The 23,269-nt window shown below is 41.1% G+C and overlaps 1 protein-coding gene across 6 annotated transcripts in view; it reads right to left on the minus strand.

Annotated features, from left to right (window-relative positions):
• Positions 1-263: 263 nt before the first annotated feature.
• Positions 264-23,269, minus strand: part of LOC148892520 (uncharacterized) — a 32,562-nt gene continuing 9,556 nt past the window's right edge. For 2 of the 6 annotated variants that reach the window (XM_089006176.1, XM_089006174.1), the window contains 28 exons: positions 23,075-23,105; positions 22,885-22,995; positions 21,572-21,699; positions 20,788-20,858; positions 19,718-19,916; positions 19,522-19,656; positions 17,686-17,994; positions 17,343-17,597; positions 15,474-15,692; positions 14,111-14,431; positions 13,781-14,035; positions 13,456-13,617; positions 13,286-13,324; positions 11,819-11,942; positions 11,090-11,238; positions 10,216-10,476; positions 9,833-10,106; positions 8,382-8,720; positions 7,096-7,207; positions 6,720-6,745; positions 6,431-6,544; positions 4,700-4,792; positions 4,416-4,566; positions 4,218-4,317; positions 3,535-3,609; positions 3,215-3,323; positions 3,008-3,110; positions 264-1,408 (listed from right to left, as the gene is read on the minus strand). In XM_089006176.1, the coding sequence (XP_088862302.1) occupies positions 1,383-1,408; positions 3,008-3,110; positions 3,215-3,323; positions 3,535-3,609; positions 4,218-4,317; positions 4,416-4,566; positions 4,700-4,792; positions 6,431-6,544; positions 6,720-6,745; positions 7,096-7,207; positions 8,382-8,720; positions 9,833-10,106; positions 10,216-10,476; positions 11,090-11,238; positions 11,819-11,942; positions 13,286-13,324; positions 13,456-13,617; positions 13,781-14,035; positions 14,111-14,431; positions 15,474-15,692; positions 17,343-17,597; positions 17,686-17,994; positions 19,522-19,656; positions 19,718-19,916; positions 20,788-20,858; positions 21,572-21,699; positions 22,885-22,995; positions 23,075-23,105 (4,291 nt within the window). In that variant the 3' untranslated portion in view covers positions 264-1,382. The remainder of the gene's footprint in view (positions 1,409-3,007; positions 3,111-3,214; positions 3,324-3,534; positions 3,610-4,217; positions 4,318-4,415; positions 4,567-4,699; positions 4,793-6,430; positions 6,545-6,719; positions 6,746-7,095; positions 7,208-8,381; positions 8,721-9,832; positions 10,107-10,215; positions 10,477-11,089; positions 11,239-11,818; positions 11,943-13,285; positions 13,325-13,455; positions 13,618-13,780; positions 14,036-14,110; positions 14,432-15,473; positions 15,693-17,342; positions 17,598-17,685; positions 17,995-19,521; positions 19,657-19,717; positions 19,917-20,787; positions 20,859-21,571; positions 21,700-22,884; positions 22,996-23,074; positions 23,106-23,269) is intronic. The other 4 variants (XM_089006175.1, XM_089006179.1, XM_089006180.1 and 1 more) reach the window with 4 other exon arrangements.

Here is a 23,269-nt window from a genome sequence, read left to right on the forward strand (position 1 = left end):
CTGTATTTGTGAAATGTTTTATTTCAGATGTCATGTGACATATAAATATTATTTTATGATTCTGATATGTAAAATACATATTTTTTTCTCAATGTTTATTCATTTAATAATTAATCAACACATTTAAAAACACATTATGTTAATATTTATATTTAATTGTTTTGTATCTCCTCTTCCCAATATTTATTTTCAGTTTTTAAACAACCACGAGTAAAAATAAATAAATAAATAAATAAATAAATAATCAAACAATACCAGCTACCTTAGGCAGTTTTATTGACAAACATACAGTGGCTGTAAAAGACGGCGAGCAGAACTTTCTTCGACCAGAAGAAACGAGAAGCAGCGGCAAAACCTGCGTTGAAGCCTGAATGTCAGGATGTTATGAAATAACGACAGAAAATGAGATAGAGAAGCAGCAGGTATTACGTATGTGTCATTGGTTTGATCACTATAACAGTGAACGGGGATGTGCATGAGGATGATCCACTCGTTTTACTTGCTGGTATGGAATTTCACTTCATGTCACAACACACACATACATTTCCAGGTCCATGTTTACGGTAATAGTACACACACTCTGAATTAAGGCACTGGTTGATAAGGGTTTAAGGGCAAAAAGAGTTCCAAGCCAACATGCAAGTGGACAAAGATGTACAACAAACTTAAACTGCATGTCAAAACTCATACTTGCAATAACCAATGTTCATGCAAAAGCGGGGAAAAAAACAGAGGAGAGAGTAAAGCATTCAAACGATCACGCTACCTACATTAAAAAAAGTTGTATTATAGTCTTGTAGTGTCTCCTGAATCTTGATTCCAGTTTTAGTACAGTGAACCCTCCTATATAGCTGTGTCATGATTTTTACAGAACATAGTCCATTCCAGCCCCCAAAAAAAGGATTTAAGAACATTTTAATGAGGCAAAATGGCACTCAGTCACACCACTCCTGATAAAAACCATAATAGTTTCAAAAAATAATCAAATCCTAATACATATTTTTTTTGTTACATTGCAACACTTGAACGCGGCTTCTGAACTGCTCACCCTGGCCACAAGACAGAAAGCCTTCATGTACTGTAGCAGCTAATTAAATTGCAGCTACACTTGATCGTTCCACTTTAATCACACCAAATCAGGTGTAAGAGATACAAACTTTGATGGTCTCTCGATTGTGTGGCATATTGCGGTTGTGTTAAACTGGGGTTCACTGTATTATTATTCCAGTTGCCCTATTGTGCCTGTTTTGTCGTAAAGATGCTGGTCATGCTGACAAACACACTGTGGATGTGCAGTTCGATCATGTGGGGGCGTCCTTGTCGCTTTTTGAGGAAAGTCATATGACGGTGGGTTGTCAAGGGGGTGGAGGGGTTTCAGATCATCATAGGGTTGTTGGCTGTCCTCGGCCTGCAAAATCAATAGATAATCAAATTAAATTGCGGGCACACCTTGATGACTAATTTTTGCCTTAAAGTGTTTACCGGTTTGAAATAAGTAGGAATTTTGCGTTGCCAAAGGACTTGTAGTTTTTCAGAAACCCCTGCAATGTAAGGTACTGCTACTCCTCTCCTTTTAGTATCTTCAGAATTTTTGGTCAAAAAAAGACTTTATCAACATCGCAGGGATAATACTCGTGGGCCTCAATTGGCAGTACATATGCACCTAAAAGCTAGCAACCACTCATTTGACGACATTGAGGTTAAAATCTTAGCAAAAGAAAATAGATGGTTTGAAAGGGGAGTAAGACGCTATTTTCATAAAACAGCAAAATCCTTCCCATAACCGTAATGGTGGGGTGAGGTTCAATTTGGATCGTTCCTACAACCGACTTCTTAGGCAACATAGGCTTAGTTATGCTGATGAGGTGATACCAGATCAAGGCCAGTCGTAGACCTCATACTCAGGCAGGACAATAGAAGTAATCATTCAGGACAATAGAAGTAATCAGCGTAGCCGCAGGGAGTAGTCCTCTGCTCCCCCCAACCTGAGAGCAGGGACCAATCATAGCAAAGTCTGGGACTGCCAGGTCTGAACAGTAGGGATATATAGGGCCAAAACTACCAGCAAAAGATTTTGGTTCGCTGACGAAGCCTCTTGGATAAGAAGCATCCGACACCTTCAAAGAAGTACATCAAAGATGACGACTGAAGAAACCTTCTCATCGATTCTATTAACTCGTTTCAAAGAAAATGTGTTGAATTCAAAATGTCTAACATAACATAAAAAGTCCAAGATGGCGCCTGAGTAGGCAGCCATCAGCATGTGGATTGTTTTTCAGCATTTTTGGATATGACATTCATCAAGGAGGAGACTGTCCTGAGCGGTTGCACCTTTTCGGCAGCACGAATATGCCAGAACAGTTTTTGATTCGAACGAATGTCGGTGCCATCATCGGTGGACAGCTCAGGGGCCATTGTGCTTTTTTGTGGCTGGATGGATGCATGGCTTGAGGGGAGCCCGCCATGAGAAGAAAGGAACGTCAGCGCAGAGCGCCGATGCGGAACTGTCGCGGCTTGGAATTGAAGCGGATTTACGTTGGACGGGAGATAATCTCTTTTCTTTAATGGATGCTGCAGCTTGGTGTTTGCTTTCAACATTTTAGCTTGTAGCAGACGTGCATTTTTCACCATGGTGTCCATGATCCACTGGTGAAAAGGAGGCTTTGATCCTCTCCTATTTCATCTAGAACTGCTTCATGCAACAAAGAGGGTTCAGAAAGTGCTAAAGATTGAAGACTGTCTGTCTTTTGTGCTGTGTCACATTATTTTTGTTATTTTGTTGTTTTGAATTCAAGATGGCTGCCTTTCCAGCAGCTCTATATTGTTTTTCTACTTCTTCCCTTCCTTTCCACTTTCTTTCATCACTTTGCTGCTGTGAAATGTAAATTTCTCCACTGCGAGACTAATAAAGGCTCATCCAATCCAACTCAATATGGCAATGGCAGCCAAATGATGCTGCCACCTAGTGGCGGAGGTATGTAGCTACAATTTTGGTTGATGGTCGCACCTCTTGACGCCAAGAAGCAGTGGTGACAGCTCAGCAGTCCATTACGGATCCTAACGTCTGTCCCGGTGGCGGTGTCGCCCAGCTCCCCCTCACACAGGCCACACTGAATTCAGATTTTCATACAAAAACAGTAAATGTCGTGAAAACATCATTCTGGTTAAATCGTTTTTTGTATACTGGTTTAAAGCATTAAAAAAATATTCAAACCTTGAAACACTGCATGTGGAAGAAGAGTCCGAGTGTTTCGATGATCATGGCCGCTCCTTTTCCCAGTGGCTGAGAGCAACCGGAACATTGCTTCTTCCCGCTAACGCACCTGCAATATGCACTTGTTTATCAAAGTCAGCATTATTGTCAAATATGCTAATATGCATGACATACAGCACAGATGAAATGACTGTCCTCTCGGACTCAGCGTGCAAGGCACTTACAATGACTTTAAATAAACAGGAAAACGCCAATTTGCCGGTTTATTATTTTGGGCCACTGTACTGTGTCATGTTTTGTACAAGCGTTTATTTTCTGACCTGCTTGGCGACGGCGGCAAGGGCGAGGACGGCGGAGGCTGCTGCGTTCCGGCGATGCCATCGTGGGAATCACACCTTTTTGTCCCGACACAAATATGGATGATTGACATAACAGCATAAGAGGTCTGTTGTACAAACGATCCAAATTGAACCTCACCCCACCATGGCAATTTAGTGAAAGAAGTCGTCAGCTTTATTGTCTAATATGCATGACATACAGCACAGATGAAATGTCTATTTTCTTTCGCTAAGATTTTAACCTCATTGTCGTCAAATGAGTGGTTGCTAGCTTTTAGGTGCACATGTACTGCCGATTGAGGCCCAATAGTATTATCTCTGCGATGTTGATAAATGAGCAATAGTAATTACATTGGGGAGACTAAACAAAATCTCAAAAAACACTTTATCAACATCGCAGGGATAATACTAGTGGAAACCTTTTCATCAATTAGGCGGTAATTTCCACCGGTATGCGTCAGAAAAAAATAGGCTTTTCTCTACAAAAGAACAAAACAAAATGGAGTTAGCTCACTGCAGCGCTTAGCTACACTGGTGTAACTCCAACATGGAATTAGCTCACTGCAGCGCTCAGCTATGCTGGGCTAACTCCATTTTTTGGGGCCAACTTCATTTTTCTCAGTTTCAATGATTGCCGTAAATATTTCCAAACATTTTAAAGACACCTTTTGACACCAGGTGATGGGTTTGGCTGACAGTTTCGATCCAGAGAGGCCGTCTTCCACAATTCGGACTTCTTGGCCTGCTCGCTATCGCAGACAGTGTCTGAAAATAAATACATGAATAAAAGCACATGCAAAAATTACGACCATGAAACCGAAGGGTCCCAACTGAGTCCCATTTTGGCCCCCCACTAGCCTCACCTTGTAAAAAGTGCACCTTGGACGCATGCTGCTCTTCGCTCCCTCGATGATCCTTGTGGCTATTTTGCTGCTGTTGGCCAACGTTTTTTTGGTCTCCAGTCGTCACGCAGGGCCTGAGAGGTGCTACAGTCTCCTCCAAGATCTTCCTTTCCTGAATGAGTCAACGAAGGCAAAATAGTAAGAGGATACAGAGAGGATAAAAGGTGTTCTACCACATAGACAATTCAGCAAACTAAGTAGGTGGAGCCTCAAGTAGGCGGGCGATGTTCTCCATCCGGGCGTACCTCTTCGTTGTGCTTGCGTTCCTGTTCCTGTGCCTCCAGTTGAGCCTTTTCCCACTCCTTCTTTAGCTTCTCCTGCTCCTTGTGGTACTCCTCCTTCAAGGGGGACAATGTATGAGTCGCCACCCGAGAATGCAATACAAAGTCAGTGAACTTAAAGAACAACCGACGCCTCCGGACAAGTTGTGTCCATAATTTGTGAAATCACTTCAAATGACTTCTACTGAGCGTATTTTACAAAGATTTCACCGCATATAGCTATATTTTACGTTTAAAGACTCGCGCTGAATATTCCGGAAGTCTTGTTTTTGAGTTGGTGACGATACCTACAGTGACGTCACGGTCAGTATCGTCACTGACTGAGAAAGCGACACACAATGCATTTTGGGTACTTTGTTTGGTCTGAAAACTTCATGTTGATCCGTGTTGATGGCGAAATTAGAAGGAAAACACATAAATACCGCGATGGTGAATCCTTGTGTGTTGCACTAAGACTACTATTTGATACTAGTTGACACAAATTCCCAGCAGACAAATCAGCCCATTTCCAACGGAGCTTGGGCGCCATCTTGTGCATTTTCTGGAACGCTACATTGCAGTCCAGACGCCTCAAAATGACACGGAAGGACTTCTTTAATCGATTGCAAACATGTATGCTTTCCACTTCAGAACTATTTGAATCATATTCATAAATGGATGACTAACAAGAAAGCATCTTCTCCGAATCTGAAGGCATTGTTTTGATTCCCGAGCAAGGCAAGACTTTCTGAGGTCATTTTGAAGTAGTTTTGGGACACTAAGTCATTTTTATTGGTGTTTTTCATTTGACTAAAAATATCAGGCTGCGTGTTTTGAGTATTTTAGATGCTATAAAACGTTTTTCTGATGTCAGTTAGGAAACAAAAAAAAGATGTCGGTTGTCCTTTGACTCATTCACTGCCGGACCATGTGCAAAAACTCATAACTTTGCTGCTGTGAAATGTAAATTTCTCCACTGAGAGACTAATAAAGGCAAATCCAATCCAATCCAAAAATGTGTCCACTCCAGTGCCAGGGTTTTTGTCATTGTGACTGGAATTCCAGGACACACAGAATATTGAATTTTAGGACTACAAAAACATTTAGTACAGCGTTAGAAACTGTAGACTCTCTTTTTCCATGAGATAAAAAGAGTTAATTCCTAAATGATATGGGTCTGGAGTGATATGAGCTTGAAATGAGGGCGTCTGTACAAAATACAATACAATACATATATACAAATTGGGTTTATATAATGCTTGAACAACAGCTGAAGCTGGAACAAAGCGCTAACATGGAATAAAGGGAAATGCTGCCCCCCTGTGAAAAAGAAAAAAAAAACATTGCCAGAGGCTATGGCCAGCGTTTTATCAGCACCCAAACAAAAAAAAGCAAATCCCAAACAAATTCGGGAATGGCGCTATGTCATATTTTCAATTCTTGAATGAATTTGTGAATGGCAGTGAATGAGTTAAAAAGTCACATTTATGCATGGATTGTATTGGTTAATTCCAACCATTAAGAAAAATTACATAAATAAAACCTGAAAAAGTGCTACAGATAATGGATGGGTGTTCCCCATAAAATGCCCCCATGAGTGTCACCACGATGTAGCGGTAAACAATCTACCGTTGGTAAAACAAGGCAACATCACACACACACACACACACACACACACACACACACACACACACACACACACACACACACACACACCTGTAGGAGGCGCTCCTGTTCCTGTTGCCACCTTTCCACACGTTTACGCTCTTCATTGGGGTCCCAAACCCAGTGATTAACACGTTTAGCCAAGTTCAACATGGGGGTCTCAATCTACCCCCAGCCCACAATCACACACACAGAGACACAAACATACACACACAAGTCGAGACAGCAAAGGGACAGAAAAAGAGGAAAGGTCAGAAGACAAGTGGAGACGAGGGGTAAACACAAGGTCCAGTTGAGGGATGAAGGAGAAGCAAATGTCAAAGTTGACGAGTATACTCACGCTCACACTACTCTCGTCTTGGCCACCTGTGGTAAAAAAAAAAATAAAATAAAAAAAAACATTCAATCTGGGTACAAAATGAATGCCAAAATAAAAATAAAACACGCCACCACGAGTCTAAATGTGGAATTGTGGAGTATTACGACAGGATAAAAACGTAACCATTTTTATCTATCCCGAAAGAGGCGGCCATTGTGTCTTTTTACTCCCACTCGCTGTCGATGGAAAATGACATCATGGTGCCTCAGATTTGGTCATGTGACATTGGCACGCTGTGACGTCATTTTCGAGGTCAAAATGGAAGGCGAAGTTAACGCTCGGAATGGGGAAATACGCATAAAATTTGTCATAGTGGTTTCACAAGGTGGCGTCGTACCGGCGACACTGGGACAAAAGTCTTGGATGCTGGTGATTGACGTCGATGACGTCCATGACAAGTCAGACTGTTTTGCCTCTGCTGGTTTCTCGGCGGTCGTAGTTTCATTCATCTGAAAGTCAAATATTGATGTGATGTGAGGGATGTCGTCATTATTATTATTATTATTCCAGATAGACTCATAAAGGCCCAATAAATTAATCAGAATATGATTTTAATTGGGCAATATTAGCATTGAGCAAATATGTTCAGATTGTATTTATTTATTTGGGGTGTTTTTTTTTTTTTACATTACAACACCATCTGCCAATTTTGGCCATTTTTTCTATGGTGTAAAGTTCCCATAAACACAAAAGGACAAAATATGTAATATTGAATAACAGTCAAATGTTCTGCTGTTATTTCATAATTTTCTGTTTGTCGGCACTACTGGACCCAAAAGAACATTTATTCATTCATTCATTTATTTTATTTATTTATTCATTCATTTTTGTATTGATTTATTTATTCATTTATTTATTCATTTCTTTACTTGTTAATGTATTTATTTATGTATTTATCCATTTATTTATTTACTTGTTAATGTATTTGTTTATGTATTTATCCATTTATTTATTTATTCGTTTATTCATTTCTTTACTTGTAATGTATTTATTTATGTATTTACTTATTTATCCATTCATTTATCCATTTATTTATTCATTTCTTTGTTCATTCATTCATCCATCCATTTATTTATTTATTTATATATGTATTTATTTATTTATCCATCCATTTATTCATCCATCTTTCTTTCTTTCTTTCTTTCTTTCTTTTTTCTTTATTCATCCATCCCTTTATTTATTTATTTATTCACTTAATTTATACACTTGTTTATGTATTTATTTATGCATTTATTTATTCATTTATACAGTAATTAATTTCTTTTTTCCATCCATCGATCTATGTATTTATTTACCTATCTATCCAACCACCCATTTATTTATTTATACACTTGTTTATTTATTAGTGTGTTAGTTTTCCACACACAAATTAATTTTAGTCTGAAAAATAATGGAATCAATATACGTACTGTAAAAAAAAAATAAAAATAAGCAAAAACATCTCAGTTGGGCTGTGCATGGACAAACAGACGTGAACATGATGGGTTGGATTTTTGTGACCGACTCAAATCTGATGCACGGCGGCAAAGTAGACCAGGGGTTGGTCATTCCGCATTTGTCACTGTTTTTTATGCGTTTTAAATGGACAGACAAAATGAAAGTATATAGACGGGACACCGTTACCTGATTGATTACTGGAACCTGGCCGTGGCCGTCCATGTCCACCTCGTGTGGCTCCACAAGCGTCTGCATGAGCTCGGTGACAATGGTGGTCTTGGTGATGCAGTTCCTCCCGCTGAACAGTGAGCTGATGGTGGTGGAGGATGAAGGCGAGAAGGATGACGAAGACGAGGAGGACGTCGTCACCTGGGGAGGAGGAGGAGGCGACCTGTCCTTCATCTCAGGCGTCAGTGGGGGCGCCTCCACCTCCTCCTCCGCCAGTGTGACCGGGATGCTTTTCCCTTTCGCCGAATGCAGCGACGAAGTGTCCGTGTCACCATTCATGCGCACAAGGCCGTCCATCTGCATGTGACACAGAGCACACACACGAAATCCAATGGCAGGGTGTCATTTTTGATTATGGTCAAGGAGGGGCGGTGAATGTGTAAATACAACAGATGGCACTTTGGTGATTTTGTTTCATTTTTTATATCATGATGCTGATAATGATAATAGTTTTATTTATGGAAAAATGAGATACATTTATAGACAATTATTAGAAAAAAAGTGAAACTTTTCTGTCATGTCAGAAATTATTTTTTGATATGTATTTAGTTATTAATTCATTGTATTTATTATTTACTAACTCCTTTATTTATTGAAGTGTTTATACAGTATAAATATACAGTATATATATATATATTTAATTACATTTATTTTCTTTTTTTTACTATGCCGGTCTTGCTGTCTGTTCTCTGATTATGTGGCGCCATTGCCGACTCGAGTTTTATGGATACTGTATATGATGTTTTTTTTTACATTTGCTCTATGTATTTATTTATCTTCTTCTTCCCCCAAGCCATTAACTCTTTGAACAGTAGCCCAAATGGAATTGTATAGTGCCTCTTTGCAATTTTTTTGCTGATGATACTAGTGCAGCGTGTTCGACTGGAAACAAATTCCTTGTGTGTTCTACATACTTGGCAATAAAGATGATTCTGATTCTGATGTAATTACTGTATGTATTTATTTGTTTGTTTATTTGTTTATTAATGTACTTAATTATTCATTTATTTTTATATTAAAACTCGATTAGAACCCTTTCAGGGTCAGCAGTCACGTTTAAAAAAATATTTAGAGTCATGGACATTGTGAAGTTACATTTTCCATTTTGTTTGATTTCATGCAGTCTGCAACCTGATGAGATGATAAGCTTCCCACTCAAGTGACTGCTGTCCCTGACAGGGTTAGGTTTTGATTAAAAAAAAACAAGTACGTGAATAAACAAATCAACAAATAAATATATAAAGTAAATAAATACATTAATTACATCAATAAATACATAAAGTAACAAAAAACGGGGGGAAGGTGATTTTGTCTTATTTTAGAGCAATGGAACTTTCCCAGGATATCATTTACAATCATAACAAGACTAATAATATCAAGGTCATATATTTAGCATTTCATTTCCTTACCTTCACTCCATGTGCGCTGCACGGCTGACGATAGGGCTTTGCTGCCAGCAGGGGGACAAGCCTGGAAGTGGACGTGGGCGCAGGTGGCGGCGGCGAAGGAAGTTTCATCGCGGACTTTGCGGCGTGAGACGGAGGAGGTTTCGGTTTGGGAGGTTTAGGTTGCCCATCTGCATCCGTTTTGGTCGCCGGTCCTGGTTCGCTCGGGGATGTTCGGGCCGGAGGTTTGTGGGTTTCTTGCGCTGGAGGAGGTGTCATTTGTGAGGTCGGCAGATCTCTGGAGATGGTGACAGGTGAGAATTGTGAGGTCAGACACTCGTAAATTTCCATCTATCTGAGCATGCACACTCGGTAAGCTGCATAACAAATAAAACCCGTCGACCTACTTTTCCAGTGCCCTGTGTAAGTCATCAGACGTCTTCTGCTGCGTTGATTGTGGCTCGGAGTCTTCACAAACCGTTTTGTGTATGTGCTGGGCCTGGTTTTGGGCCGGGTCTGGGTTTGCGTTGGAGCGTGGCAGCTTTAAGAAATCCAGCGTGGCGTCGCTGATGGTGAAACGAAGAGCGTAGCGTTGTAGAACCATGGCCGCCTCCTCAGGTGTGGCCGCGCCGCGGTACGCGTCGCACAACTCTGCCTCTCGCCGCTCCCTGGGAATACCGGGATGGATATTTTCGAGAGGCTATATAGTCCATAGAGTATTTTTTGAGGGGATATTTATCGCGGCGGTTAAAAACAATCATAACAGTTTAAAGCTGCAAAAGACAACATGTACACTATTTAGTAGTTGAAATTGGTCATGTGTGTGCACGCATGTGTTTAGTTACATATATTACACCATCACTCTACTACTACGAAATGTAAATAATCTTAGTATTCTTTTCTTTCTTTTGTGGCAGTCTTTCTCATAGAAATGTTGAAATCTGAGTCAAGTAGTGACTTCAGTTTTTTCTAAGAGGAGAGCAAAAGCAGTAAACTGGATCCTGTGGAGTATGTTATTGCACAGCCACAACCTCACGTGTCTAAATTTTCTTTTGGGAAGTTATTATCTGACTTGCAGACTTTAAGAAGAGTTTGAAGGCCTAACAGCAGCAAATCGGAAACTGCGGAGTCAATTACTGCACAATTCTGATTATATCGAGTTGCGTATCCTCAGTTTGTACTGATTGCTTTACTTTGATCCAAGAGGGCACCGCAGCAGTAAGCACTGTGGAGGCCCTGAACTTTTTTTTTTTTCAATTTCCCCTCCCAGGTGATGCTTACTTTTCCTCCACAATCTCCTTGTAGGTTTTGATGCTCTTCCTCTTGTCACCTCCATCCCCATTCATCCTCTCCATCCTTTTCCTCTCCTCTTCTTTCTTGATCAGCTCCTGTGAGGCGCAGCGGCGGCGGTTCTTCCAACGGGCCAAGTCCTGTTTCATCATTGCATTGTCCAAATATAACATTGATCAATATTTCATATTTGGATGATATTGTTTTCCAGTTTCCAGTGTAATTTTTGTGAGGGAAAACTACACCAAAAAAAGGAAATCAAATAACGGCTGAGTTTTAAAAACAGATTTTACCGTATCCTATATGTATTAGGCAAAATAAACAAATAGAAATAAATGCTAGCTAGACAGACAGACGAGAGACAGACAGACAGAATAGGTATAATAGGTAAACAATATAGGTAAAGCAAAATACAACCCAAGCACTTAGCAGATAACTCTCCCCCATTTTTTTTTTATTCTGGAAAAAATGTAGAGCAAAAATAAAAAGATGTCAAATGTGTCACATGTTCTAAAAATAATTTTTATCATCCTTACTTGGAAAAAAATATTGAAAGCAAAAAAACAGTTCAAGGGCGCATTTTTATTTGTGGCGGCAAATATTTTCGACAAATGTTAGCATTTGAATTCAAAAATGTATCTTGAATGCAAACGCAAACAAATTGATGCAAGATCCGACCTTGATGTCATTTCGACAATGTTTGCATGTTGAATTTCTTACACTCTGCCACTGGTCGTTGTCATCTTGGTAGTACTGTTCGTGCATGCGCTCGTAACGTGATTGGCTGAGCTGGGGCATATGTCCCACCTGGTCCTGGTCCACCATGTCGCTCATGCTAACGCTCCTGAACGGCAAAGTACATATTTGTAAGAAATATGGGAGAGCGACACCACAACACGTCTGGCGGACAACGCATGCAATAAATGAATCGCGGAGCAAATGAAATGATGAAATCGCATAAACTTGAAATAAATATGAAAAGAAAAAGATGACAGGAAAAAGAAAAAAAATATAGTTAGCAAAGTGAAAAAAAAAACAGCTTGAAGCATGCTAAGGTTTAAGAACCAGAATACATACAGTGGAACCTCTGAAGTTTATGTATTTTTTGGGGTGGGGTGGGGGGGGGGGGGGGAATTCAAGCATATGTTGTAAAAAAATTGTGTTCCAGCAAGAAAAATGCAACATATATATTTTTTAAATCCATCTCAGTTTTGGGGGAGTGAGGATGATCACAACCACTCTCGGGCTAGATAGCTATCATGTCACATAACCATTGTCCAGTTCTTCCACCTTGCATGATGGCGACAGGAGTAGTTACGAACCCCTTGGCTTACGAACTTTTCGGTTTACGAACGTTACATTTATGAAAATTTTACCTTGGCATACAAACTTTTTTCGTACACGCAGCTGCCACTATGAGTGATGTGTCGTTCGCGAACGAGCCCGTTCTTCTAACAACAAAATGGCAGCCGGCTGTATTCCCCGCCCCCAGTCTTCGATTAAAGCCATGTGATTGGTCAAGAACGCAGGGGGTGGTTTAAACATTAAAGAGACAGGCAGACTGAGAGTTTCAACTTTGATAGTTCAAAGGCAAAGTGTAGACTGCAAGGTTAAAATATCCCATCAATCAGGCTCCACAAACAACCCGCACAAGCCATCTGTACACTTGACGCAAAAAGTTATCAACCGAGCTAAACAGAACACAATTGATGAGGAACTAGATACAATTATCACAGAGAAAGCACCTATAAGATGGTGAAAGAAGAAGGTTACGTTCCTCATCAAGTGTTTAATGCTGATGAAACCAGCCACTCCATTCCATCAAGCCATCAACGACCATCACAAAGGTAAATAAAATGACTTTATCATACAGTACAGTTTATTTCTTTAATTATAATACCATAGCACATTTATTATACATAAAATAAGGTATATTTTATGTAGTTTTAAGGCTTAGAAAATTAGAAAGTAGAACATTATCTTTTATGGGGACCTGGGAACGGATTATTCTCATTTTAATGGTTTCCTATGGGAAATGAATTTTTTGGATATCCACTTTTCGCCTTACACACTCTGTTTGGGTACCAATTAAGTTTGTTAGCCAATGTATCACTGTAACACCAAAGAGGTTCAACTGTATGAAAGACTTTTTATTAGCATGCGGTCATCCAACATCGTCAAACTTACTCGGCGTCGCCGGATACAAAAGTAACTCGTTGACTCATCCTGAAAGGACAAAATGAAATGAGCAAGATGGCATGGGAACGTTTGGGTGGGAACAAGCCGCAATTCCAAATCCCGATCAAATGAACGGGACAGAAAACCACATGCGAGAAAAAAATGGCAGGGCGTCTCACATCATTGCCGGCAGATCATCTCCCCCTACCAGGGAAGTTTTCTTTCTCTGCGGATCATCCATTTTACTGGCCTTTCCTAACTCCGCCTCCCCACTTGTCACATCTGCCGTCTTCTCTTCCTGCACACCCACTTCCTCCTTCCTGGGCGAGATTTCCAGATGGCTAACCAGCGATCAAGACAAATGTATCAAATCCGAGTGAGTCGACCCATCCCGCCGCGATCACGCCTCACACAAACACGCCAAACCACGGCACTCGGTGAACACCACATTTGCTAGGCCGCATCCATCCAATAATTTCACCAACAGCAAACCGCGACAGGTACCTTTGGCCCGTCACCTTTCCCACACACCCGGGTGCCTGCTTGCTCCCATCATTTTGGACGGTGTTGTTTTTAAGTGCACCCGGTACCGGGAGAAACTGCCTAATGGCCGGATTAGGTTTTTGGAGCCATCCGGCCCTGCGAGCCATCATATCGTCCTTCTCCGGGTTTGATAGAAGCCCCTTGACATCATCATCATGTTTTCTCTCAATATGAGAGCTTGGGTCACTTTCAACGGGAACATTCCCCTCTTCCGCTCTGTGATAACAACAACAAAAAATATCCATCCAACAATCTGTTTGAATTTCACACGAACCATCTAAACATTCCCACCTGATGTTCATGTTCCTGTCCACTTCCGTGGTGCCAAGACCAGACACCTGGACTTTGTATTTTGAGGCAGGCAAAGGCAGGAAGCGGTTGTGAGATCCCGAAGTTGCACTTCGGTGATTGAAAACTCCTGTTCGCCTTGCCATCATATCATCTTTCTGAATATTTAGGATCCTCTCCTCTTCTTGCTCCTGCTCCTCTTCCCTCTCCTTCATATTGCTTTCATACTGAGCAAGACGAGCGTCCAGATCGACCGGAGTGCAAGGAGTCTTCGGAGAGCCAGGTGTCAACGAATCTTGACTGGGTTGTGCTTCATCTGTGAGGCTGTGATGGGTGTTACATAAAGTTCTAAAACTGGTTAATGCCAACGCCATATAGCCAAAACTGCTTATGCTAACGATAACAGACACAGTGCTCGAGTTGCTATGTCGGGATATTAGCATCACAACCGTTAGCATGTTAGCTGTTAAGATATTTATAATAAGAATAATAACAATAATAATGATAATAGTAATATTATCCGTTTTGGGGTTGTTGTTTTTGTTTGTTAGATTACTGTCTAGTGACGTGTTAGAATCACAACTGTTCGCATTTTAGTGATTCTTATTCGAATTATATCAGAAGAGAGAGCCAGAAGAAAAATGGTACTAGAATTGTCTTGGTGCTTTTGTTTTGTACTTTGGTTAGCATCATCCAAAATGTTTTCAGTACGCTATTATTATTATATAAAAGTACTATTACATTATTTAGCAGTACACTATTTGCTATTCTAGATTTAAATAGTACTCGGTGACAGGGCATTAACCTTCTATAACAGTTTTTGGAGAAAACTCACGCAGGCACGGGAAAAACATGCAAACTCGGAAGTGAACCTTCCACCTCTGCACGTATCAGTGGATATGCTAACCATTTGATTTTGGTTCTCTCGTGACGACATGAGGCAATCAACTGTTAGCATGTTTGCAGTTTAGCAAACTTTTGATTTTTTTTTTATTATTTTGAAATTGCACACTGTAAAATGTGTATTTACCAGCATGGTTGCTATCTTGCTATTTGTTAGCACATTAAATGTTAACATATTAGCATTTTAGCCATTCTCATATCCTGCCCAGTGTCAGTCACAATGTCAAATGATTGCTCTGCCTTAGCACCTTTTGTACTCAGATTGATTTTATAGTTTTATTTTTATTTAGAAACTAGTGCATTATTGTCTTTATTAACATTATATTTGCGGAATGTAACAATAAGACACACAGATTAAAAGCAGAAACAAAGCAGATCGTTGCATCCCCGACAAGCTGAATCGCACTCGAATGAGACTATCATGGGCCACAGTCAAAACCAGTGCAGGCGGCCATGTTTGTACCTGCCTTCCCGCCCCGAGAGCACAGAGCCAAGGCCAATGGTCGGCATGGCGACCGTCGCTCGGGAGAGGAGTCGTCCTAGCAACCCCGACTCTGACGCGTCTATTGGCCTCCCCATCTCGGTCACGCCCCCGAATCTCACCGACTTGCCGCGACCCCGTCCGCATCTGGCGTCTGTTTTCTCCCGACAAGCCTGACAAACGGGGACGGGGTCTGGCTCGCTACAGACACAGAACGGATGAGAAATGAGTAACTCCAGAAGAATCAGACGGAGGTTGCTACCTTGCTATGTGATAGCATAGCAAGTGTTAGCATTTTAGCCATTCTGATTTGTAACAGTGGCAAATTTATAATTGGAACTTATTTTAAAGAAAAAGCTCCTTCAGTACTTTTCATACTCTTGCTATACTGCATGTTAGCGTAGCAGCTGTTAGCATTTCAGCCATTCAGTTGTAGTTAGATAGACAGCTGGATGTGAAACAATAATCAAGCCACCATAGAGCTTTTTTTCATTCAGTGTTATTTTGATATATAATAAAGCACAGCAACCATCGGCCGATTGGCATTTAAGCCATTCTCTATTGCAATAAATACCGTCAACAAGGCTGCTAGGCAGGATGTTAAATCTTAATCGAGCTATCTTGGTTATTTTAATCTAGCCAGGTTGCAAACTTGCTATATGTTAGCATAGAAAATATTAGCATCACAGCAATTTACATCATTTTCAATCCTACCAATCCAAATATAGGTTGTCGACTCCTTATCAATGTGCCTTAGCGTCTTTTGTGCTCTGAGTCCTTTAGCTTTATGTTAACACAGCACAGATGAGAATCTCAACATTTTAGCCATTCTAATTTTGAAAAGCATCCAAATAAAAGGCTACAAACTTTGCTATAAAGCCGTTATTGATCCACATCAGCAACTTGAGTACAAAAGAAAGAGCAATCTTGCCCAATGTTAGCATAGCAACTGTTAGCATGTCAGCCATTTTGTCCATGTGATATTCAGGCACACAAAACCTTCTCTGTGCAAACTGATGACATCAGCCCCAGGGGGACAAAAAACAAAAGGCTCAGCACACAGCCAACAATCGCCTCCTTTTTTTCCTCTCGCACGCACACCCACATAGACACAAACAGTGACATACACACCAAAGGACGGCACATTCCCTGCCCTTTCAGAAGCTGTCAGACGGCAATGAAGTGCACAATAATGAGGAGAATAAATAAAGTGGTGAAAAGAAGCCAAGTGAGATGGAACTAAAAGAGATTTAAAGCTCCTTTCGAGGGGAAACAACGAGCCACTAGGGGGCGTATATCGAAAGATTTATATTACAACATCCTTAGTGGAGCAGCCATCTACCCGATTTACCATAGTGGCAACACCAAAGTGCAAAACTTTGAACTTCAAACTAGTAAGACTTGGACCTGATGTCACTGGACATTTGAGGTTTTGGTCAACCACATTTGTTAACTTCTTAATACACTTGCGTGATAAGTACCGGTCATCATGTTAAAATTAAGGGAAAACGATTCAACATTATACTCTCTCTCTCTCTCTCTCTCTCTCTCTCTCTCTCTCTCTCTCTCTCTCTCTCTCTCTCTCTCTCTCTCTCTCTCTCTCTATCCATCTCTTGCAATGCATGTTATGAGTTTAGATCATGTATTTATTTCACCGTTTAAGTTGAATTACTTAAATGAATGAACTTTTTCCACAATATTCAAAATTTCTTATTATTACCTGTATATACTGTCTGTATATATACACTGTATAACACACAAATGGCTTTCATTTTGGCGGACATTTTGAAGACACAACCAACGCACGCACACACATTGATGATTTCCAGTGTGTGTGGTTTGGGGATGCACCTGGGTTCACTCATCCTGAGCCTCTCCCACTTCTGTACGTCAGCCTGGCTCATGGTGGTCAACGTCAAGCTTATTGGTCCTTCCCGGGGGAGAGGACGCGGTTTCGTTTGTGACCTTCTGAGAGCTAGGTCGTCCATCTGCCTGTCGGGTGTTGCTTTAACCCTTCCTGCATCCTCGGACTCTTCCTCACACGCCACCTTCTCCTCTTCTTTGTCTTTTTGGCGAGTAATGATGTCGGGAATTTGCTCAAGTTCGCTGTCCAATCGTCGAGATAGAAGAGTGAGCGCAAAAATAGTGCGCGTGTACACACAATTAGACATCAAGACGCAAACAATGATCTAACCTGATGTCCTTGAGTGTTTTATGTGAGGATCGCCTGATGCCTTCCCAGCGTTCCTGGTCTTTGCTGCTACACTCGAGCAGCGATGGCGCCATCACAAACTGATGCACCCTGGGTACTGCGGGGCCTCGAGGAGCCCGTCGGGAGGCCAGGTCATCTTTGCGAATGTCCGGTACCTTCTGGCCCCCCTCCTCGCATTCGCCGTCCGAGGATGAGTCCCAAGACGATTTTTGCGAGGTCAAAAAGTCGTTATTTTGGCGAAGGATGATATTGGGAGAAACTGGTCTTTCCGGGTTTGGGGTGGCGGAAGGACTGTGTTGAAGACGAGATGGCAATCAATCAGTCATTTTAGGAATGCCGGGAGGTCCACTGTGACTTTCCGTGATACCAAACGTTAGTGACGTGCACTTTCATTTTGCCCCACAAGTCCATTAGTCCATTCAGATGACCCAAAACCACATTGAAGACTTCCTCCACACAAAACCCTCATCACAAACAGAAGGAGCGGCCGTCACAAAAACCGGCATCAATATCCCAGATTATAAAAATATTGCTCCTCATTTTCAATCACAAACAACCTAAACAAAGGAGAAACTAGCTGACTAACAGACTAACTCCAATTGATTGAAAACCATCAGCTATCTAGTTAGCAATCAAATATTTGCAAACAAACTCGCTAGCTATGTAGCTAGATAGCTAATAGCAAAATGACAATCTTTGATTTCTGCAGGCAAGCTAGTGAAACTAAGTGTAGATTGTTGGGTAGTTAACTAGCTAGATAGCTGGATAGAATTAATTAGTTTGCCAGCTAACCAAATACTGTATGATAATAGCGACTTACCCCGCAAACTACCTCACTGACAAGGCAGACAAAATTTCAATGTGGTTAGCTTGTTGGCTAGCTGTACGCATTAACTAAGTTACTAAATGTTACTGTCATGAGTTAACTAATTAACTCATTAGCCAAATTTTAACTTTACCAGATAACTAAGTAACTAACAAACTAAGAAACCAACCACATTTTTATAGTCAACTGGTTTAATAATTAACTCATTTGATGCCATTGACGAATTGATTCGGGAATTATTCGGGAATATGACGTTGAGCACCATTCTACAATGTGTTCGGGTTTTGTTTTTTCTTGTTTGGGTGCCGATAAAGCGCTGGCCATGGCGTCTTTTCCCTTCCACAAGGGGGCAGCATTTCCATTTTTTCCATGTTAGCACTTTGTTCCGGCTTCAGCTGTTATTAAAGCGTTATATCAACCAATATGGATGTACAGTATTGTATTGTATTTTGTAAAGCCACCCCTACTTCAAGCTCAGATAACTCCAGACCCAGAGAATTTAGGAATTAACTCTTTTTTTTCTGATGAAAGAAGAGAGTCTAAGGTTTCTTACACTGCATTGAATGTTTATGATGTCCTAAAACTCAATATTCTGTGGGTCCTGGAATTTGAGTGACAATGACAAAAATCCCTGGCCCTGGAGTGGACACATTTTTGCACATCGGCTGGCAGTGAATGAGGTGGTTTTTTAAGCACTCTGAAAATATAGTACTTGAGATGAGTTAAATTGAGAAGGTGAGGTTAACTAGCAAACAAATCAAGGATTGTGTCACACTTGTGTAAAACGAACAATCAATCCATAATCAATTAGATGTGTTGTGTGATAGAACGCCATTCCACAACCGATGGGCCAGCATTTGTCAGTTAGTCGCCGGCCAACAACATCACAGCACCAAGCAATCATCTCAATCAGATTAATCAACCAATCGTTTCACGGCACCGTGAGTTCAGCGACCGCTCACAACTCAGTCGACAACACTCCAAGCGCTAACCTTCCGTAACAAAGGGCCGCAGGCAACACTTTGATGCCCGCCTGCTCCAATCTCCGTAGCCTGGTCCTCTCGCAAACTTCCTTTTCGCTGTGGTGATCCCGCGCCCAACTCACGCTCTTTTTACCCTTGCCGGGACTTTTTGATGCTGTATTAGCGAGGGGGTGGTCTACTTAAAAAAAAAAAAAAACGCAATTACCTGCGCTGCTCTCCGTCTTCGGCGAGAGGTCTGCGCTTAGCGTTTAGCACGTAGAAGCCCGCGTTGCTTCGGTTGGGTAGGAACTGGTTGAAGACGACGGGGGTCCGGGCCTCGCCACTCGCCGCGCGGCGCGCTGACATGTCGTCCTTCTGCATGTCGGGTCTCCTGCCACCATCCGCCTCCAGATCGCCGTCTCTTCCTAGCATAAAGACCATGGGGGACAAAAACGTCCAATGGTTAGTTAAGAGACTACTTTTGACAAACTCGAAGAGCTCATTAGCTAACCAGTTAACTATTAGCATACGTGTCAACCTGCAAGACACAGTGACCTTAGTAACGGTTCAATTTTTCCTTACTGACAAAATCACATACGCATGTGTAATATTTCATTGCGCAATTTTATGAATACAATTTCACATGTAAACATGAATACCTTTAATAAGTTCCAACATATTTCCAGCAATAATCAAGTATGTTCTTTGTTTTAAAGTATTTTTGGCTTTTTTTTGCTGTGGATGAATTGAATTTGTCCACAGCAAATAAAAACAAAGAATGATATTACGAAAAATAAACACGGTAAAATGTTTCATTTAACTGATTTCAAAATAAAATTCCACTTGACCGGAACTTGTCTTCTCGGAACTTTTGTTTCTTGTCAAGACTTTTCACACTGACTTGTTTTGTCTGTGGTCATATTTGGTTTTTATGAGGAGCAATATTTTTTTCATTAACATGACTGTTAATATTTAATGACAAAAACGGAATCGAAATACACTATCTCAAAATTATATTTAACAATTTTTGTGTTTCCTGTACAAACTTTCTTGTATGCCGTACACATCTAAAAATGTGCAAAAGTCGTATAGAACACGGCAAAATACGGCTGATTGACACAAGCTAGTGTGCCCCCCACGCCCCAACATACACAGTTGTCCACATGACAATGTTAAACCCCGCTGTTCGACATGCTTGCGTCTATTCATGGAACTTAACCTTTGTGTTCTGAGAAGGTAAGATGTCAGTCATATTTTATGAATCATGTCTGGGTGGGGGTTGGGGGTGAGACAGACCTTCTGTGTTGCCTCGGTTGGGCACGTCAGGAGAAGGACTGTGCTGCGAGCGGGAGCCAAATGAATCCAGGCTGTCAATCAAACAAAAGGCATTTGTAACTTTGACAAGCTTGTTAGCAAAAGAGCTAGTTAGCAACAAAGCTAGTTCAGACTCACAAAACAAATGAATTCCATTAATAACCATGCTGCCTACATGGTTGTGTTTAGTTTGTAAATGAAAAACTAACCAACCAAGAAACTAACTGACACATTTTTATTCCGGATACTTCGAGTGAACTCGTTAGCTAGCAACCGTAGTGCATTACACTTGATATGCACTGTTTAATAAAACAGTGAAAAGTCAAAACTCCAGAATATCACCCCAAATATTAGAATGCAATTATAATTGTAATAATAATACATTTCATTTATAAGCGCCTTTCAAAACTCTCAAGGTCACTTTTCATTCACAGGATGTTTTTTTCTGTGGGTGAGCAACGGCAGCCACACGCACCAGCGTTCACTCAACCCGGAATAACTCAAATAGATAGAAAGATAGCTAGCTAATAGATAGCGACCCAGATAGCTAATAGACAGCAGATAGATAGCAAATAGCTAGATAGCTAGGTCACCAGATAGCTAGCTAGATAGCCAGCTAAATCAAAAGAAGTGAAGATAGGAAACTTCTCAAGCTTCAGAGAAAAAAAGGGAAAAAAGCAAGATTTGGATGCTCACTAATGTGTACTGTTTTGCTATGCTAAGTTCCATTTGTGGTTCCACTTTTGAACAAGACTGGTCATCTAACCTGTCCAGAGAGTTGTCTCGAGTGTGTCTGGGCGGTGAGAGCGACTCGCTGCGTTCAGAGTCCCAGCAATCGTAACCGCTGTCTCTAACGCTGCGCTTCTGTGAGCCGTCAGCCGCCTCGTCGCTGTCCTGCGCAAACGGAAAAGGCCAAAATACAAGGAAGTGGATAAACAGAAACTTTATTCTTAGAGAATGAAAATTCTTGTAATTCTACATCTAATTGGCTGTACTGGTCATACAAGTAACTCGATTTGTATTCAAATTAAAGGATAACCGACGTCTCCGGACAAGTTGTGTCCATAATTTGTAAAATGGCTTCAAATGACTTCTACTGAGCGTATTTTAATAAGATTCCACCGCAAATAGCTATATTTTACGTTTTCAGACTCACGCTGAATATTCAGGAAGTCTTGATTTTGAGTTGGTGACGAGTCCGTACGTGATGTCACTAAAGGAACGCCCCTGACCGAAAAAAAGACGCATTGTAGCGGTCCTTCCATCACGTCAATGTATTTTGCTGTACTTGTTTGGTCTGACGACCTCGTGTTGCACCCAAAAGCCGCCAGAAGAGGGCGTCCAAGCTACATATAAGGAATTTATCAGCCTGTGGAAACGGAGGGGGCCACAGGAGGTCACCATTTTGTGCCTCTTTTTTGGTGAGACATTTCCCCTCAATGCTGCCTCATAATGGCACGGAATAAATTCTTTAAAGGATTGCAAAAATGTATGATTTCCTCTTCAGAACTATTTGAATCATATTCATAACTGGATGTGTAACAAGAAAGCATATTCTCCGAATGTGAAGCCATTGTTTTGATTCACTAGCAATGCAAGACGTCTTGGCGTGACGTCACGAACTGGGGGCGGGACTTTCTGAAAATGCCCAATTGGCAGCTCAATTTTTTGCAGATTTTGGACACTTTAAGTCATTTTTATTGGTGTTTGGCATTTGAATTAAAACATCATACTGCGTGTTTTGGGTATTTTAGATGCTATAAAACGTGTTTCTGGTGTCAGTTAAGAAACAAAAAAGGGACGTCGGTTGTCCTTTAAGTTTGAATTGTAATAACATTTTTGTCATAAAGTGTCGCTGAGTCGATGGAAGTTGCATTGAATGAGATCACGGATGGACTCCATTTTGTCTCCCTGAAAAAACAGAGGAACTAAACAAAAGAATGTCTTCTTCCTGCACTGCACCCCTGACAACAACAAAAACAACCCCCGCACGGCTTTCTCTGGCTACTCTCCAACCATTAACCCACGCAACCCCCCTTCCCAATCCATGAATCTACCCCCCGCCCCCCACATACTCACCACCTTCATGTTTGCCAGCAGACCCTCAAATTCCTTGAGGTCAAGCGTGGGTCCGCTATAGGAGGCGCAGCCGCTGGCCGCTTTTCCCAGCCAAAACACGGTGTTCAGAACCTTACAAATAAAAGCCGAAAATTCAAATGGAATAGTCACGGCCAATGGGAAGGGGGGGGGGAACGATTTGAACACCCACGTTTTTCAGTTTTCGGCTGCAGTCGGAGTCCCTGTTGGGAGGGAGATTATTACATACATTCTCTCTCTCTCTCTCTCTCTCTCTCTCTCTCTCTCTCTCTCTCTCTCTCTCTAGATAGATAGATAGATAGATAGATAGATAGATAGATAGATAGATAGATAGATAGATAGATAGATAGATAGATAGATAGATAGA

This window comes from Hippocampus bargibanti, linkage group LG10 (assembly GCF_051943395.1).
Source record: "Hippocampus bargibanti isolate YZ-2025 linkage group LG10, ASM5194339v1, whole genome shotgun sequence".
Classification (NCBI taxonomy): domain Eukaryota; kingdom Metazoa; phylum Chordata; class Actinopteri; order Syngnathiformes; family Syngnathidae; genus Hippocampus; species Hippocampus bargibanti.